This window comes from Orycteropus afer, unplaced genomic scaffold (assembly GCF_000298275.1).
Source record: "Orycteropus afer afer isolate SDZICR_OR568_19922 unplaced genomic scaffold, OryAfe1.0 scaffold00733, whole genome shotgun sequence".
Classification (NCBI taxonomy): domain Eukaryota; kingdom Metazoa; phylum Chordata; class Mammalia; order Tubulidentata; family Orycteropodidae; genus Orycteropus; species Orycteropus afer.
The window spans coordinates 634,125-652,628 of record NW_006922320.1 but is presented as its reverse complement, the minus strand read 5'-3'; the positions used below and the strand labels follow the sequence as shown (position 1 = coordinate 652,628).

Sequence of the window (18,504 nt, the reverse complement as noted above, 5' to 3'; positions counted from 1 at the left end):
AGAACAATATTCACATGAAGGGACAGACAGAAAGACAAGAGACATTTAAGGAACTAGATGAGAAGTGATCAGAAAGGTAAGGGAGAAAGAGAATTAAGTTATTTAATGTTATTGACAGGTTAGCATCCAACAGTGTTGAATGTTAAAATATTAGTGATTTTGATAACTGATTTATTGCAAGTGATTTAATTTAGCAGTTTTATGAATTTGATTTGGAATGTTTTCCCCTTGTCCAGATCACATAAAGTTTATGCAATGTTTTCTCTTTTTATTAGTATTCACTTGCCTTCTCATACTGAATCTTGATATTAACACATTTAATTAATAATATCAGTGACAGATAACATAGCTTCAGAGATCTTTTGAAAAGATCAAATATGGATTGAGCTTGACAATTTGCCTTTTATAGCAACTGGATCCCAGTAATACTGTGGAGAGTTAATAATTTTAATGTACTTAATATTCATATTTAATGAAATTATTAATAAGCATCAATCTTGAGAACATTTCTGATAGAAAATCTGTAAGATTATTAGAATCTAACAAGTATGGAAATTAAGATGATTAAAAACTATTAGCCCCATTAAATGGGGTTTTTCTTTATGCAGACCTCACCCTCTCTCCCTGGGAGCTCTGGTGACATAGTGCCTGAGGCATTTGACTGCTAACCAGAAGGCTGGTGGTTCAAACCCACCAGCCACTCCCAGAAGGAAGATTGGGGAGTCCACTTCCATAGAGATACTACCTGGAAAACCCAAGGAGGGGTCACTGTGAGTCAGATTTGACTCAGTGGCAGTAAGTTTGGTGGTTTTTTTGGAACCCTCTCTCCCAGATAGATACCAACCTTTTGACTTACCTGTCATTTTCTAAGTAGCTCAACAAAGTTCATAGATTTCAAGACCAGTCAGGCAGTCTCAGGATCTGCTTAGGCAGCAGCAATCTGTGTTCAGCATTGGTGTTACTGACTGACTCATAAGTGGTTTACCCAGTTCTGAACTCTTCTCTTGAGCTACTATCCTCAGACCCCTGCTTAGGGAGTGAGTCTTATGAGAAAATCTGCCAAGTGATTATACTTCATGAGATATAAATCCTAAAAAATGTCTACACTTTAATCATTCCTGTACTGTTGAACTCCAAGTGCTAAACTTAGGCAAGTTGTAATAACATGTCCTAAATACTTATGGTATCGTGGGAACATGAAAGCAAGCTGGAGAGGGTTAGGGAAACCTTGTTTGAGGGGATGCTCTTGAAGGATGTGTAGGAATTAGCCAGGCCAAAAGAGCAGAGGGCAAATTTTGAAGAACCTGGGCCCAGGCCAGATAGACTGTATCCTTGAAGGAAAAGCAGACAATTACATGTGATGAGGTGTCTACTTATCTGCTTTGAATAGATCCTTTATCAGGAATGTGCACAAAAATATAGAACAGAGAACAGTTTGCAAATGAAAATTCAAACCTTAATTTTAACTAAGGGTGAATCCTAAAAAAAATTAACCCAGGAGTGGTGATATTCAAGAAATTGCCCAATTTGGTTTCATTTATCAAGCATCAGTCTGTAAAGTTATCTCTGGTAGTTTTATATATCACAATTACCTGACGTTGTTGAAAAATTACATTGGCCCGTCTTTAACTCTGTGTATTTTGTAATAGTGTTTGATCAGAAATAATTAAATTGTGATGTCAATGTCCAGTCTATAACCAGTAAATAGAAACAGTGTTATATTTATTATTATGAAAAATTTCAACTATACAGATAAAGAAAACATAATATTATATTCCTGTTATCCAGAATTAATAAATGTATTATTTGATTATCTTTGCTTCTGACTTGTTTTCTTTTAAGGAATTCTAAAACATTCTAGAATTACAGTTACGATCTCTTTTGCATCTTGTCTTTTATCCTCAGAGGCAACCCCTAGTACTACCTATATATGCATCTGTAAACAAAATAGTTTTATATGCTTTAAAAATTCACATAAATGGTACACTGTGTGCACTATTTTGTTGTTGTTTAATTCTGCAACTTGCTTTTATTATTCATCAGAATAGGAAAAATTTAAAATCCCAGTAACACCGAAGGTTGGCAAGGATGTAGGAAAAAAATGTGGTGGTATCTACTAAAGTTAAAATGCCCTACTGTCCAGCAGTTTCACTTCTAGGTATTTATCTTAGAGAAACTTTTGTACATGAACATGAGAAAACATCTAGAAGAATGTTCATGTCAGCACTGTTGTAATAGTGGAAAACTGAAAACAACTCAGTGATGCAAACGAATGAATTAAATCAGTCTTTCTTCCCTCACTCTTTCTCCTTTCTTTCATCCCTCCTTTCTTCTGTCCCTCTCTCTGTCCTTCCCTCCCTCCCCATCTCTATGTATATATGTATGTGCATGTGTGTATGTATATACACACACATAGGCACATACCTGAATAGGTATTAAATATAAGTAAGAAAAGACAGTTGTTGTTTCCCTGCAGCTTTTCTGAACTTTGGGAATTTCCTTTTCTTACTTTGGAATTTGCCTTTGATTTTTGTAAATGTTTGGTATTAAATATGTATCCAGCACTTCTGTGTGTTTGGCAATGGAATCGAGCCTTTCCATAACAGCTCAATTTGCCATTTTGATTAGAGATTTCCAATATTGTTTTTGTTTTTTTTTGTTTTTTGTGGATGGCTGAACATATGGCCCATTTGTCAACACTAAATTGGTGAGAGAATGAATTATTAATTCATAATAATAAGAGTAATCATAATAGAAATAATTAATATATATTTTGTTCCTATGTATCAAGCACTATACTAAATATTTTTACCTGCATTTTATCGCTTAGTTTCACAGTAACACAACAAGCCACCTATTGTTCTTTTTCATATTATATGTAAGCATCATATATACATGAGGCCAGGTCCCTGAGTCTTCCAGTGACTGACTAACCTGACCAAATTATTTCTACTACAGTTTATGCTCTACCACATGTCGGTCAGTTTGTCATACTTGGTGGCTTGAGTGTTGCTGTAAGGCTGGAGGCTATGCCACTGGTATTTCAAATACCAGCAGGATCACCCTGGTGGATAGGTTTCAGCAGAGCTTCCAGACTAAGACAGACTTGGAAGAAGGAAGAGGCCATGTCTTGTCAAAGAATTGGCCAGTGAATACCTTATGAATGCCAGAGAAACAGTGTCTGATACAGTACTGGAAAACTTTACGAATAGCCCTGAAACATTGTCCAATATAGTGCCAGGAGATGAGCCCCTCAGGTAGGAGGGCACTCAAAATATGACTGGGGAAGAGCTGCCTTCTCAGAATGGAGCCGAACTTGATGTGGATGGAGTAAAACTTTTGAGACCAATATTTGCAGATGTGGCACAACTCAATGAGAAGAAACAGCTGCAAGCATCCATTAAGAATCAGAATATTGTCTGTACAAAGTATGAATCTAGGAAAATTGGAAGTTGTCAAAAATGAAATGGAATGCATCAAGATCAATATCCTAGGCATTAGTGAGCTGTAATGGACTGGTTTTGGCCATTTTGAATCAGACAACCATATGTCCTACTACACCGGGAATGGCAAATTGAAGAGAAATGGCATGGCATTCATTGTCACAAAGACTGTTTCAGAATCTGTCCTGATGTACAGTGCTGTCAGTGATAGGATAATATCCACACTCTTATAAGGAAGACCAGTTAATACTACTGTTCTTCAAATTTACGCACCAAAGCCAAAGACAAAGAAATTGAAGATTTCTGCCAACTTCTGCAGTCTGAAATTTACCAAACATGTAATCAAGATGTGTTGATTATCACTGGTCATTGGAATGCAAAAGTTGCAAACAAAGAAGAATCACCAGTAGTTGGAAAATATGGCCTTGGTGATAGAAATAACGCTGAAGATGGCATTATAGAATTTTGCAAGACCAACAATTTATTCATTGCAAATACCTTTTTTCAAGGCTATACACATGGACTTCACCGGATGGAGTACACAGGAATCAGATCAACTACATCTGTGGAAAGAGATGATGGAGAAAGTCAGTATCTCCAGCCAAAATAAGGCCAGGAGCTGAGTGTGGAACAGACCATCACCTGTTCATATGCAGGTTAAAGTTGAAGCTGAAGACAATTGCAGCAAGTCCACATGAGTTAAAAAATGACCTTGATTATATCCCTCCTGAATTTAGAGACCATCTAAAGAATAGATTTGATGCGTTGAACACCAATGACTGAAAACCAGAGGAATTGTGGGATGACATCAAGAACATCATCCATGAAGAAACAAAAGGTAATAAAAAGACAGGAAAAGAAGAAAAGACCAAAATGGATGTCAGAAGAGACTCTGAAACTTGCCATTGAACGGAGAGTAGCCAAAACAAATAGAAGAAATGACAAGATAAAAGAGCTAAACAGAAGATTTCAAAGAGCAGCTAAAGAAGACAAAGTCAGTTATTATAATGAAATGTGCAAAGAGTTGGAGTTAAAAAAGCAAAAGGGAAGAACACACGCAGCATTTCTCAAGCTGAAAGAACTAAAGGAATAATTCAAGCCTCGAGTTGCAATATTGAAAGATTCTACGGGCAAAATAATGAATGATGCAGAAAACATCAAAAGAAGATGGAAGGAATACACAGAGTCACTGTACCAAAGAGAAATGGCTGGTGTTCATCCATTTCAGGAGATGGCATATGATCAAGAACCAGTAGTATTGAAGGAAGGAGTCGAAGCTGCACTGAAGGAAGTGGCGAAAAACAAGGCTCCAGGAATTGATGGGATACTCACTGAGATGTTTCAACAAACAGATGCCACACTGGAGGCACTCATTTGGCTATGCCAAGAAATTTGGAAGAGTTGGCCAACTGAGAGAAAGAGATCCATATTTGTAGCCATTTCAAAGAAAGGTGATCCAACAGAATGTGGAAATTATCAAGCAATATCAATATTGCATGCAAACAAAATCTTATGGAAGATAATTCAAAACGGTTGCAGCAGTATATTGACAGAGAACTTTCAGAAGTAAAGTTGGATTTAGAAGAGTACGTGGAAAAAGGGATATCATTGCTGATGTCAGAGGGATCTTGGTGGAAAGCAAAGAATACCAGAAAGATGTTTACTTGTGTTTTATTGATGATGCAAAAGCATTCGATTGTGTGCATCATAACAAATTGTGAATGACATTGAGAAGAATGAGAATTCCAGAACACTTCATTGTACTCATGAGGAAACTATATCTAGATCAGGAGGCTGTCATTCAGTCACAGCAAGGGGATACTGCATGGTTTAAAATCAGGAAGGAAGTACGTCAGGGTTATATCCTTTCATCTTACTTATTCATTCTGTATGCTGAGCAAATAATCTGAGATGCTGGACTGTATGAAGAAGAACGTGGCATCAGGATTAGAGGAAGACTCATTAACAATCTGCATTATGCTGACAACACAGCTTTGCTTGCTGAAAGTGAGGATGACTTGAAGCACTTACTGATGAAGATTGAAGAATACAGTCTGCAGTATGGATTACACCTCAACATGAAACAGAAATCCTCACAACTGGACCAATAAGCAGGATCACAATCAATGGAGAAAAGATTGAAGTTGTGAAAGATTTTATATTACTTGCTTCCACAATCAACACCAATGGAAACAGCCACCAAGACATCAGATGATGTATTGCACTGGGCAAATCTGCTGCAAAAGACCTCTTTGAAGTGCTGAAGGGAAAAGATGTCTCTTTGGAGACTAAGGTGCGCCTAATCCAAGCCATGGTATTTTCAGTCGCCTCATATGCATGTGAGAGCTGGACAATGAGTAAGGAAGACTGAAGAAGAGTTGATGCTTTTGTGTTGTGATGTTGGTGAAGAATACTGAAAGTACTATGGGCTGCCAAAAGAACTAACAAATCTGTTCTGATAGAAGTGCAGCGGGAACGCTCCTTGGAAGTGAGAATGGCCAGACTTTGTCTCATCTACTGTGGTCATGTTGTCAGAAGGGACCATTCTTAGGAGAAGGATATCATGCTTGGTAAAGTGAAGGGTCAACGAAAAAGGAGAAGGCCTTCAATGAGAGGGGTTGAACCAGTGGCTGCAATGGTGAGCTCAGGTATAGCAAGGATTGTGAGGCTGGCACAAGACCAGCCAGTGTTTCATTCTGTTGTACATTGGGTTGCTATGAGTTGGAGACAACTTGACAGCACCTAACAACAACAACAATTTATGCTAAGTAAGCTGAAAATTGGGACTTAAATGTACTTTTATCTATTTTTAAAGCCCTTAGCTAATGTATTTATTGACTGAAATTTTGTGTGTTTTTAACGTTAATTTTGGATCTGAGAGAAAAATTTCCCAGTATCTTACAATAATTTACTGCATAGGTGGAAAACTTTTTCTTTATGTATGTTGATACTGTATTTCTAAGCAGGTTAACATTCATGACTTTTATATATTATTTCTGTTTTATTCTTATTTTTCTGAAATTTCATTTTACATAAAATTAATATTGCTTCTATTGTGTCTTTACCCTTTATTTTATTTTATTGTGCTTTGGGTGCAAATTTACAGAGCAAAATTTGTTTTTCATTCAACAGTTCATGTACATTTGATTACATGCCCCAATTACCATCCCCAACCGTAACAAACTCTCCTCCCCTCCCTTCCCTGTGACTACCCCTTCCCTGTGTCCTTCTTAACTATGCATCCTGTCTGTCCAGCTTTCCCTCCATGTGAATGCTGCCCCTCTGGTGCCCCGTGGACGATTGCTCTAAGGGGTGCATCTCCCTAGAGTAGGTGGGTGCATTGCCCTGGGGTAGGTATTCTGCATGTAGATCTTTCTGCTGTTGGGCTGAGAGCCAATCCATGAGAGCGAGCCCAGTTCTAGGCCCGAAGTGTAACCCAGAGCCATTGTCTTGGGGGTTTCACCAGACTTTATCTGACCAGTAATTCTGGTCATTTTTGTGTTTTTGAATTTTGTTCCACATTTTCCTCCCAGTCTATTCAGGATCTCCAGATTTTATCCCTTTCTGAGTGCTTGGCACTGGTAACTGGGCACCATCTAGCTCTACTGGTCTCAGAGTCCATCATATCCTTGGACTGATTGTTTCCAGATGCCTTTGATTTTCTTCACCCTTCTTTGCTTCAGAAGAGAGGAGGCCAATAGTTGCATCTTAGATGGCCGCTCGAAAAATTATAAGACCCCAGTCACTAGTCACCAAAGTAGGTTGTGGAATAAGTTTTTTATGTACTATTTTGTGCCAGTTGAGCTTGGTGTCCCCCGAGACTATGGTCCCGAGTCAGCAGGCCCGATGATTCTCTCTCTCAAGGTGTATGGTTGTCTCTGTGAAGTTACTCTAACTCTGTCTTCTGTTGCTTTTGTAATGTGTGTGGCTAGTTTTGTAGCACAAGTGCATATGTAAGATAATCTTCAGCTAAGTCTATCCTTGGTCTAGGGTATGTTCCTGTTCACTGACCCCCACCTGATCTTCTCACTTGTCTATGCATTTATCTGCAGCCTGGTGTTTGCTGTTAGTGGTAATGCAGTATTGTGCACATACTATTATTTGTCTCTGTTGTCTATATCTTATGTGCACATTTCGGTGTCCTTCCTTTCCCCAGTGTCATCATCGTACCATCCCTCCCTTTACCCAGTATTGCTTTTTGGACTTCGAAGTTCAAACAGAAAGTTGGAAACTTAGAGGGAGGATACAGTGCATAACCATTGTAGATCAGAGGTTTGAGAAAGAGTGTTATTGTTAGGGTTTTAATCTTTATGGGTTTATAATAGCGATAATCACTAATTTTCATGGAGCATTTTTCTGTGGCACCATTCTGACAGCTTCACATAGATAAGCCCATTTAAACCTCCCAGTAACCTATGAGGTAAGCAGTATTATCATCCCTCTTTTACAGAAATGGAAACAGGTGGTAAGAGTGGCTAAGTAACTTGCCTAGGGTCACACATGTAAACATGGAAGAGCCAGGATTTGAGCCCATTCAGTCTAGTTCAGAAGTCTTACACTTAACTAATACCCTCTTGTGTTCTCGTTGGATTTACATCATATGCCCATTTCATGTGCATGCATTTAGTACTCAGAGAGACAGATGAAGAAATAACCTTTCAAAAACTGTGGGAAATTCTACTTGCCATCCCATCCAATGGGCGTAATCCAGAGTGAGATGAAATGGAAGATGATTATGCTGTTCTCTTAATTAGCTTCCACATACCTTCCATAGAACAGCTTTCAAACATAGTGCTAACCTTGTCTCTCAGTTTCCTAAGGCTGCTATAACAGAAGTACCACAAGTGAGTGACTTTAAAGAACAGAAATGTATTTCTCACAGTTCTGGAGGCTAGCAGTCCAAGTTGGGGTCTCAGCCATGTGGATCCTTCCTTGTTGGCAGCCCCAGGTGCTCTTTAATCCCTTGGTGACCCTAACATGACTTCCCTAGTGTCTAATCTGTTCCTTTTATGATGTTGATTTAGTGTTAGATTTAGAACCCATCATACTTGGGGTATAATCTAATCAACATAAAAAAGAAAACCCTACTTCCAAATAGGATTACATCCACGTGATTAGAATTCCAAAGCATTTGTAGGGGGTGAGAGGGGAGAGACACAGCTTAATTGATAATACCTTAAGTATTATGGACTAATACTTCTGAAGTTATCTAAAGATAGCCATCTTCTGTCAGTATGGGCTCTGAACACGTCACCTATGATGTAAGATATTCAACCAAAGAAATTGCTTATTCTTTCTAAAACTGGGAGAAATGGTTGTCTTCCAATTATTGAGAGGCCGTATATTGATCTCCAATGTGTTGGTTTCTCTAGAGAATTTTCAAGGTAATTTTAACTACAATTTTCCTTAGAGTTGTTGCCTTCAGTGAGATGTATAGCCATTTAAAATTTAAGCTCTTGTAATAATACATAAAGCAGCAGCATTGGTAATTAGAATGACAGAAAAAAAATCAACTTGGGTGAGTTTTTGTCTTTCCATTTGAACTTCTGTTACATGTACTTTTTATTTCACGCCATCTTATCCTCATCTTAAAGAATATTTCCTCTTTTTGCTTCATATAAATGCATCTCCTATTTCTACGTAGACTCTAAAAAGTGCGAGGTCCAACTATTTCTTCTGCTTATTTTATAGTACCCTATAGCATTTACAATAATAAATACTTAATATTTTTTTCTTTTAATTTTTTATTGTGATTTGAGTGAAAGTTTACAGAACAAATTAACTTGCCATACAGCAGCTCACATACACTTTGTCTCATGACATTGACTGCAATTTCCCACAATGGCAACAGCTCCCCTCCCACTTCCTCCCCATGGTTACCTCTTCCCTGTGTCCTTCCCTCCCCTGCACTCCTGCCCCAAGCTGTCTTCCAGTGCATACACAGCCCTTCTATTCTCCCACGATTGATCTCTCTGAAGAGTGTATCTACCTAATAATTACTTAGTTTTTATCTGCCGAGTTAATTTGTACTTTGGTAATAAACACATAAAACAAAATAATCTAGTTATGATGTCAAACTGATTTAAATCAGCTCAATATGAATTATCAGAAGGAGCAGTAAAATAACCCTTCACCTCTGGCCTTTCTTTCCTCTATGCTTCTCACTCTGTCCCTCCTGTCTTCTTACTACTTTGCTTTGCTAATTCAGACAGTCCTAGGGGTGATTGGTTTTGATTTCTCTAGCTCTTGAGCTAAAGGCTTTAGATAGAAAAAAGTAATAAAAAGTAACCAAAAAATAGCATAGGTGGTAATACTGCTAACAAAAGGTGAAACTTGCTAGATAATTATACCTAGAAGTCCTTAATGCATATCAGAACTATTTATGTACATATTTATGTATTTTGTGTTCACTGTGTAAATGTTCATTGATTAAAGAATTTTAACATGGTATGACAAATATGTAAAAAAAAGAGTACATTTTCCATTTTTTACTAGGCACAGATTTTAATATGTTATTTTAGTTATTAGCAAAACTTGTTAACATAGATAGCCTAGATCTGGAGATGGGACTGTGATAAAAAGATAAAAGCATTTCTCTGCTGGGTCACTGTTTAGCATTCCCACAGAGGAAGAATCAAGAGGATGTCTTCAAGATTGAACAGGGCATAGGCCTAGCTCATCCTCCAGATTAAAGTGTGCTATAACAAGAGCTGTATATAGCTGTCAAACCAGCAGTCAAAGGCTGCTTCAGAGAGTTAGTGTTTATACCTGTGCAATAACTTTAACTCAACTATATTAACAATCTAGGACAGGTTAGCACTGAAGAAATTTCATCAATTCATTTTAAAATTTTACTAGGAAATAACAAACTTATGAGGGCATATTTTATATGATACAAACCATACATAAAACATAAGCAAAATCACAGGACCATGGCCACAGGGGCATCAAGCTCAAGTGGCCTAATACTACACAAAGCATCGAGCTACATCCTGCATTGGCGAGTAGTGACTAGGAGGTCTTAAAGGCTTACAAACACCCATCTAGATGCAACAGTGGATCGCTCCTCGTCCAGAGCAAAGAAGAATGAAGAAACCAGATGCATGGAAACAATTAGTCCAAGGCACTAGTGGACCAGGCAGTCCTCAGCCTATATGACCATGAGATCAGAAGAACTGGATGGTGGCCAGCTACCACTGTTGGCCACTCAGAAAAGGGATCAGTGCAGGACATCCTGGATTGAGTGGGAGAATAATGTGAAACAAAACTCAAAATCATAAAAAAAAAAAAAAAAAAAAAAGGCCAAGTTTACTGGTTTGGTAGAGCCTGGTGAGAACCCTGAGACTATGGCCCCTAGTTACTCCTCAGGTCTTGAACTGAACTCACTCCTGACTTCGGCCAAGCAGTAGACAGGCATATGGGGTGAACATTTACATCAGGTGGATACACTCCTTGGAACAATCAGTCATGGGAGAACAGAAGGGCAGTGTTTGTACAGGGAGATAGCTTGGAGTGGAAGTGTATGGAAGGGAAGGACATAGGGAAGAGGTTACTGTGTGGAGGAAGTGGGAAGAGAGCTGTTACATTGTGGGAAATTGCAGTCAATGGCATGAAACAAAATGTATGAACTGCTGTATGGAAAATGACTTTACTCTGTAAACTTTCATCCAAATCACAATAAAATTTAAATAAATAAATAAGCAAATCAAAATGAGTGAATATAGTCATAAGCCTGAATATGGATTGGGCAGTAAGCATTGCTTGAAGAAGATGGTGTTAAAATAAGGTCTTGAAGTAAGAATAGAATTTTAATTACTAGGGAAGAGAAGTGATAATAGTAAAACAGAAAAAAACTGCATTTATTGCTTCCTTTAGTAGATTCTAACACTGTATTATGTTTAATGAAATGCAAGTAAATAATAAGTTAGGATTCTCAAACTTGAGGAATTCAGTCTCATGCAAGAAAAAGACATTAAAAAAAGCGGGGAACAGGTTTGCTGGCCCGATGGAGCCTGGCGGAACCACTGAGACTGTGGCCCCTCGCTGCCATTCAGGTCTGGAATTGAACGCACACCTGTGGCTCCCAGCCAAGCAGTAGACAGGCATACTAGTTGAGCATTTACCTGAGGTAGATACACTCCTTGGAGAGAACAAGCAAGAAAGAAAGAAGGGGCTGCTCAGGCACAGGGAGACAGCTCAGGAGGTAGGAGTGCATGGAGGGATGGTCACAGGGAAGCGGTACCTATCGGGAGGAAGTGGGAGAAGAGATGTTGCATTGTGCTAAATTGTGGTCAATGTCATGAGACAAAGTGTATGTGATCTGCTGTATGGAAAGTGTATTTGCTCTGTAAATTTTCACCCAAATCACAATTAAAAAAAAAAAAAGAAGAAGAAAAAGACATATAAATCAGTAATTGCATAATAGTTTCCTAATATTATGTTTATGTTATATGACACGTCACATAGTGTTGCAGGATGCTGCTGACCCACAGCGGAAAATAACCAGCTTCTGCTAGGGGAGATCTAGATCTGACTTTAAGGATGAATAAGAGAATTAGAGTCGGACTTTTGATGTTGCACTGGTAGAAAGAACATTCGAGGCTGAGTGAACAATGTGCTGCAACTCCAAAGACACGATGGCAGTGTGTAGCTTATTTGAGGGGCTCTGTAAGTGCTTTAGGGAACCTTGGTGGTACAGTGGTTAAGTGCTTGGCTGCTAACTGAAAGATCAGCGGTTTAAACTCATCAGCCACTCAGTGGGAGAAAGATGTGGCAGTCTGCTTCCAAAAAGATTACAGCCTGGGAAACCCTGTGGGGTGGTTCTGCTGTGAGTCGGGATGGACTCAATAGCACTGTGTTTAATGGGTAAGCACTTTGATACACTGGAGTAGCAGATTTGAGATGAGGGAGGAATTAAAAGCAGACTGGAACAGTAACCTTGGGCAAGATACTTCGTTTAAAAAAAAAATGTTAAGATACATTTACCTTTTTAATATAGGCAAGCTAACCTGTAAAAAGGAGCTCTGGTAGCATAGTGCCTGAGGCACTTAATTGCTAACCAGGAGTCTGGCGGTTCAAACCCACCAGCCACTCCTCAGAAGGAAGGTTGGGCAATCTACTTCCATAGTGATACTGCCTCAGCAACCCAAGGAGGCGTTGCTATGAGTCAGGTCCGACCCGACAGCACATAACAACAACAACAACAACACAACCTGTAAAAACACAAAAATGCAACCACTGCTATGGATTCCTATCTGACTCATAGCGACCCCTCCTTGGGTTTCCCGGGCAGTGTCCCTACAGAAGTAGATTGCCCAACCATCCTTCTGAGGAGTGGCTGGTGGGTTTGAACCGCCAGCCTTCTGGTTTGCAGTCAAATGCCTTAGGCACTATGCCACCAGAGCTCCTACACTAACCTGTGGCCATACTGAATTTCTTGCATTTCTTCAAAATCTATTCAGCAAATATTTGTTGAACATTTATTGTGTGCCAGGCACTGTCCTAGGCAGTAGTTATACATTTGTGAATAAAGTAGTCACTGCCTTACATAGCTCATAGCCTGGTGACTAACATAGGTAAGTATGTAAGCAACTGGAATACAAACTGCTAAAAGCTAAATAATATAGTTAAGTGTTGCCAATATAGGAACCTAGAAGAATAACAACCAAGTCCAAGTTGTGACCTGAATGACTAAATGATAAATAAGATTTGTTGAGGACGTGTGTGGAGACAGAAGGAAGTTGGAATTAGTAGTCTTCTAGGCAAAGGAAACTAGCTGACTATGTGCACATACAGAGATCAGAAATAGCATAGCACTTTTTCCAATCAGTTTCCTGCCTTCACCCTTAGCCCTGTGCAGACCATGCTTCCCATAGAAGGTTGTTCCTTTCACACCATAATTAAAATCATGTCAGTCTTCTGCTCAGAACCCTCCAGCAGCTTCCCATCTCTCTCAAAATAAAATTCAGTTTTACCATGGCCTGTGGGGTCCTAAAGAGCTCTGGTGGGACAGTGGTTAAGGCATTTGGCTGCTAACCAAAAGGTCAGTGGTTCAGGCCCACTGGTTGCTCTGCGGGAGAAAGACGAGACAGTCTGCTTCCATAAAGATTTGCAGCCTTGGAAATCCTGTGAGGTCTCTCTGGTCGGAATCGACTCAGTGGCATTGGGTTTGTTTTGGTGGGTAGAGGCTCCTATATGATATGCCTTCTGGCAACCTGATCTCATCTCACTCCTTGCCTTGCTTAGTCCACTGCAGCCACCTGGCCTCTTTCCTTTCCTCAGATATTCCATATATGATTGCATATGATAGCCGCTGCACAAACTATTCCTTCTAGGAGTTTTCCCTAGAGATCTGCTGGGTGGTACCTTTGTCTTATTCAGGACTCTGTTCAAATCAGAAAGACATACACTGAGGAGACTGTAAAATGGCAGCCCCTTAGCCCTACATCGTGATCCACTTACTCACGTGGCTTTATGATCAACCTGAAAGATGTTTGGTATTGTCATTGCTGTCATTATGATGTGAATCATCTCACTAGATCCTAAGCACCTTGAGAACAGGTACTTCATCTGACTTTTTTAACTGCTACTTATAAACCCTTGGGAGCTTTGGTGGCGTAGTGCCTCAGGCATTTGACTGCTAACCAGAAGGCTGGCAGTTCAAACCCACCAGTCACTCCTCAGAAGGAAAATAGGGCAGTCTACTTCCGTAGTGATACTGCCTCGGAAACCCAAGGAGGGGTCGCTATGTGTCAGATCCAACTTGACAGCAGTGAGTTTGGTTTTGTATACCTTCAGTAAATAATTGTTAAATTACACACAGGAGTTTATGGGTATGATGTTTTATTTTATTTTTTCATCTTTGTATCTCCCAGGGTTCTTAAGTGTTAGGTGAATTTATGTGGCAATTACAAAACCCAATTGAACTTTTGATTATATTTTTAACATGCAGGGTTTTTTTATTAAAATAATTACCCTTTTCTATAATTTAAATTTTCCTTTTTTAAGCAATTAGTAAAGGCATATATTCACAGTGTTGTTTGTTGCTGTGTTTTACATTGATACTTCATTTTTATTCTTTTTGAACCTGCAGTTTGTCAGATTAATAGTATGTCTGAATCTTTGAAGTTTTATTTGTGTAAATTAAATATTGTTGTTGTTAGATGCCATCGAGTCAGCTCTGACTCACAGTGACCCTGTGTACAGCAGAACGAAACACTACCCAGTCCAAATAAAAGTAGCTGTAATAACAATTAGGTAGTTATTTTTGTAACGGGCTATTTTTCCTAAAAAATTATATCATTATATATTATGCCTTTGATTATTTTTCATTCTATCATAGATATAACCACAGTATATTACAGTGCACAATATATGCAGTGATTCAATTACTGTGCATTTCAATAATTTAAAATAGTGCACTTCTGCACTGAGAGTTCTGAAAAAGATACCTTGGTTGCACATAGACTCAGAGTTGCCCTGAAGTACCTGTGCCACACTTTCCTAGTCCTAGTCAATGCTAATTATTCAGTTCTCTTATTCATCATCCTATCTCCACTTTGTACAAGTTACATCCCTTCCACCTTCCCAAAGAAAGCAGTACCTGGGCAGCCTCAAGTGGAGAAGAGTCACAGATGAGCAGAGAGCCACAGTGGTTCACTGCAGGGTGGTGGGAAGGGTAACCTATAACAATGGTCAGAGGGGAGTTGTAACAGATTTTGTGTGCTGTCCTCTGTCCATCTCTTCACGTCACCTGGCCCCCTAGCTCTTCCTGTCTTCTTTCTTTCCCACATAGTGCCATCCCAGTCATGCCCTATTGCTAAGACCCTAAGGAGAGTCAGTAATGACCACATGCAAATATAAGTATTAATGTGTAGGTCCTGAATTAGTAGATCATCAAATATGAAATGTTAAAATATAAGGACTGCCTGTATGTCACAAATATAAAGTCTTTTCTCTTGCCAAAATTATAGGGGATGGAGTGTTAGATCTCTCTACAAAGAAAACCAGCATAAAATCTGAAGAATCATCCATATGTGATCCTCCTTCTGAGCGGTCAGTGGCTGGGTAAGCAATATCTAGGCACTATAATGCAGTGCTACCCTTAAACCGTCGCTAGGAGACTCTTCACACTGTTCTCAGTAAACTGACTTGTGTAGTTTCCCTCCAGAATTTTTGTCTCTCATAAGTGTGCCTCTCTCATACTTTTCATTTGTCCTTTCTCTTTCCTTTTTATTCTTTCTGTTAAAGAAAAGTTATCAGAACAATCACCAAACTTTAGTTCATGTTGCTAAAATGAACTACCAACTGAATCATAGAGTACAAACTATAAGAAGCAGGACAAGTAAAGATGATTTTAAATATCCAAGAGGCAATTTTAAGGAAACTATTTAATTTCAATATTTAATTTTTTAAACAATGGACAAATTCGAAAAATACTGTACTTAATATTCTTAAAGGTAGCTCATAGTGTTTACTTTTTTTCTTTTTTTTTTTTTTTCATTGTGCTTTAGGTGTGGTGGCAACTATTTAATGTTAGTAATCACCACATAGGGCCCTTTCATGATTTGAAAGTGTCATTAAATAAGAAATGCTGTTCTGTTGGATTCTTAGATTTCCTTTATTTTTATAACTGTTGCATCTTCCCATTAACAGAGAGCATAGGAAGCTTTTTGTCACCTTTCCATCTGAGCCGTAGACTCTAATTTCTTTCAGCCAAGGTTGTTGTAGCAGTTGTATCATAAGTTACAGTGAGGTTTCTGATTGAGGAACTTGGAAAATTGCAGTGATAGGTTAAAAACAAAAATAGCATTTATAGTATCTAAGATGAAACCATTGTATTCAAATCTGATTGACTTGTTTCAAATTTAAAATTTTTATCTAAAGAAAAATTAGTCTGTGGAAATATGGGGTGTTTGTGTTTGGTAATATTCTTGCTGCTACAAATTTCCTTTAAAGGGGTTGACTCTTTTATTACTTGTTTAGCGGTAACGTCACGTTTCTACTAACAAAAACTCCTTTAGGATTTGGGTATTTTTTATAATGAAACACTAATTGTGCAAATAAAAATTCTAAGTGTTGCTCTACATGCATCTTTCAGAGGAATAGCAACATCCTGAGAATATTTTTACAAATACTCAGTTAGGACTTTATGTTCTTGGAAGGTCTGCCCGTTGAGGCCACCGTATGATTGACACATTGTCCTACCAGGACTGTAGCGTTTGCTTTGATAAGGAGTAACTCTACATCTCACAGACTTAAAAGTGTCATAAGCAGTGATGTTACCTAAGCAAGGAGTGTAATAAAGGAGTGGACCCTCCCCTTCCATAGCTGTGTGAGAGTCTCTCATGCATCAGTTTACCATCGTTTCATTCCATCCATCCAGGAGACTGCACAGAAACAGAGAGGACTATGTGGAAAGAAGTGCTGAGTTTGCAGATGGTTTGCTCTCAAAAGCTTTGAAAGACATTCAGTCTGGAGCACTGGACATAAATAAAGCAGGCATACTTTATGGCATACCTCAAAAAACTTTACTTCTCCACTTAGAAGCCTTACCAGCAGGGAAGCCTGCATCTTTTAAAAACAAAACTCGAGATTTCAATGATAGTTACTCATATAAAGACAGTAAAGAAACTTGTGCAGTGCTGCAAAAAGTAGCCTTGTGGGCAAGAGCTCAAGCAGAGCGCACAGAAAAAAGTAAACTCAATCTACTTGAAACCTCAGAATTAAAATTCCCAACAGCTTCCAGTTACCTCCATCAGTTAACTCTACAGAAAATGGTTACTCAATTTAAAGAAAAAAATGAAAGCCTACAATATGAAACTTCAAATCCTACTGTACAGTTAAAAATTCCTCAGCTGCGAGTGAGTTCGGTTGCAAAACCACCACCTGATGGTTCTGGTCTGCTGGATGTTATGTATCAAGTGTCTAAAACCTCTCCAGTCCTAGAAGGATCAGCTCTCCAAAAACTGAAAAATATACTCCCTAAGCAGAACAAACTAGAATGTTCTGGGCCTGTAACTCACTCGAGTGTTGACTCTTATTTTCTACATGGGGACCTCTCTCCTTTGTGTCTTAATTCTAAAAATGGAACAATTGATGGAACCTCTGAAAACACTGAAGATGGATTGGATCGAAAAGATAGTAAACAGCCCAGGAAAAAACGTGGCCGATATCGGCAATATGATCATGAGATAATGGAAGAGGCTATTGCAATGGTAATGAGTGGAAAAATGAGTGTTTCCAAAGCACAAGGAATTTATGGGGTACCTCACAGCACTTTAGAATACAAGGTAAAAGAAAGATCTGGAACACTGAAGACTCCGCCGAAGAAGAAACTCCGATTACCAGACACTGGGTTATATAATATGACAGATTCAGGGACTGGCAGCTGCAAAAACAGCAGCAAGCCTGTGTAGATTATTTGTTAGGAAACTGTATGTGCGTGAGTGGGTGTGTTTGCGTGTGTGTGTGTATGTGCACAGGTGTGTATTTGTGTGTCTATATACACACGTGTGGGGGTTACAAATGCTCACTCTGACAGGAGACATGAAATTTTACAGTTCAAAAACCACTTACATGCCTTTTGAAAAAAAGTTTTATTCAGGGTTTTCACTGTGGACAGAATTATATAGTTGCTTACTTAATTCTGATAGTTTGTATCTAATCCTTGTATAAATAGGTGAAAAAGATTCAGGTTTTCTTTAGTAGTCAATAGCATAAAGCGTTGTGGGAAAACAAGTCATTGTCAAGTGAAACATTTTTATTGGTGAAAGACCACTCCAGCCATTCAGTTGAATCATCTTGTAATGGAAATATGACATTTATCATTTGTAAACATTTTTACATAACATACTTACAGTAATTATTGTAAGTACTTCAAACAGCCAATCAAAGTTTAAGTGGAAAGCTATCTCCATACTAAGAAAAATAAATATATACAGTATTAGAAGACTACAGTGCGTTCTATGAAATACGGAATGCACTCAAGTGCATCCACCAGGAATAGAAAAGAAAACCTTAAATGATATGTATAATGAAATTTAATATTTATCATTTAATA

At 38.5% G+C, this 18,504-nt stretch overlaps 1 protein-coding gene across 1 annotated transcript in view; it reads left to right on the top strand.

Moving 5' to 3' along the window:
- The window catches only part of LCORL (ligand dependent nuclear receptor corepressor like), a 289,005-nt gene extending 271,145 nt beyond the window's left edge, over positions 1-17,860 (top strand). Inside the window, exons 6-7 of the mRNA XM_007957356.2 lie at positions 15,416-15,509; positions 16,828-17,860. Coding sequence (XP_007955547.1) covers positions 15,416-15,509; positions 16,828-17,860 — 1,127 coding nt within the window. The remainder of the gene's footprint in view (positions 1-15,415; positions 15,510-16,827) is intronic.
- Positions 17,861-18,504: the final 644 nt, after the last annotated feature.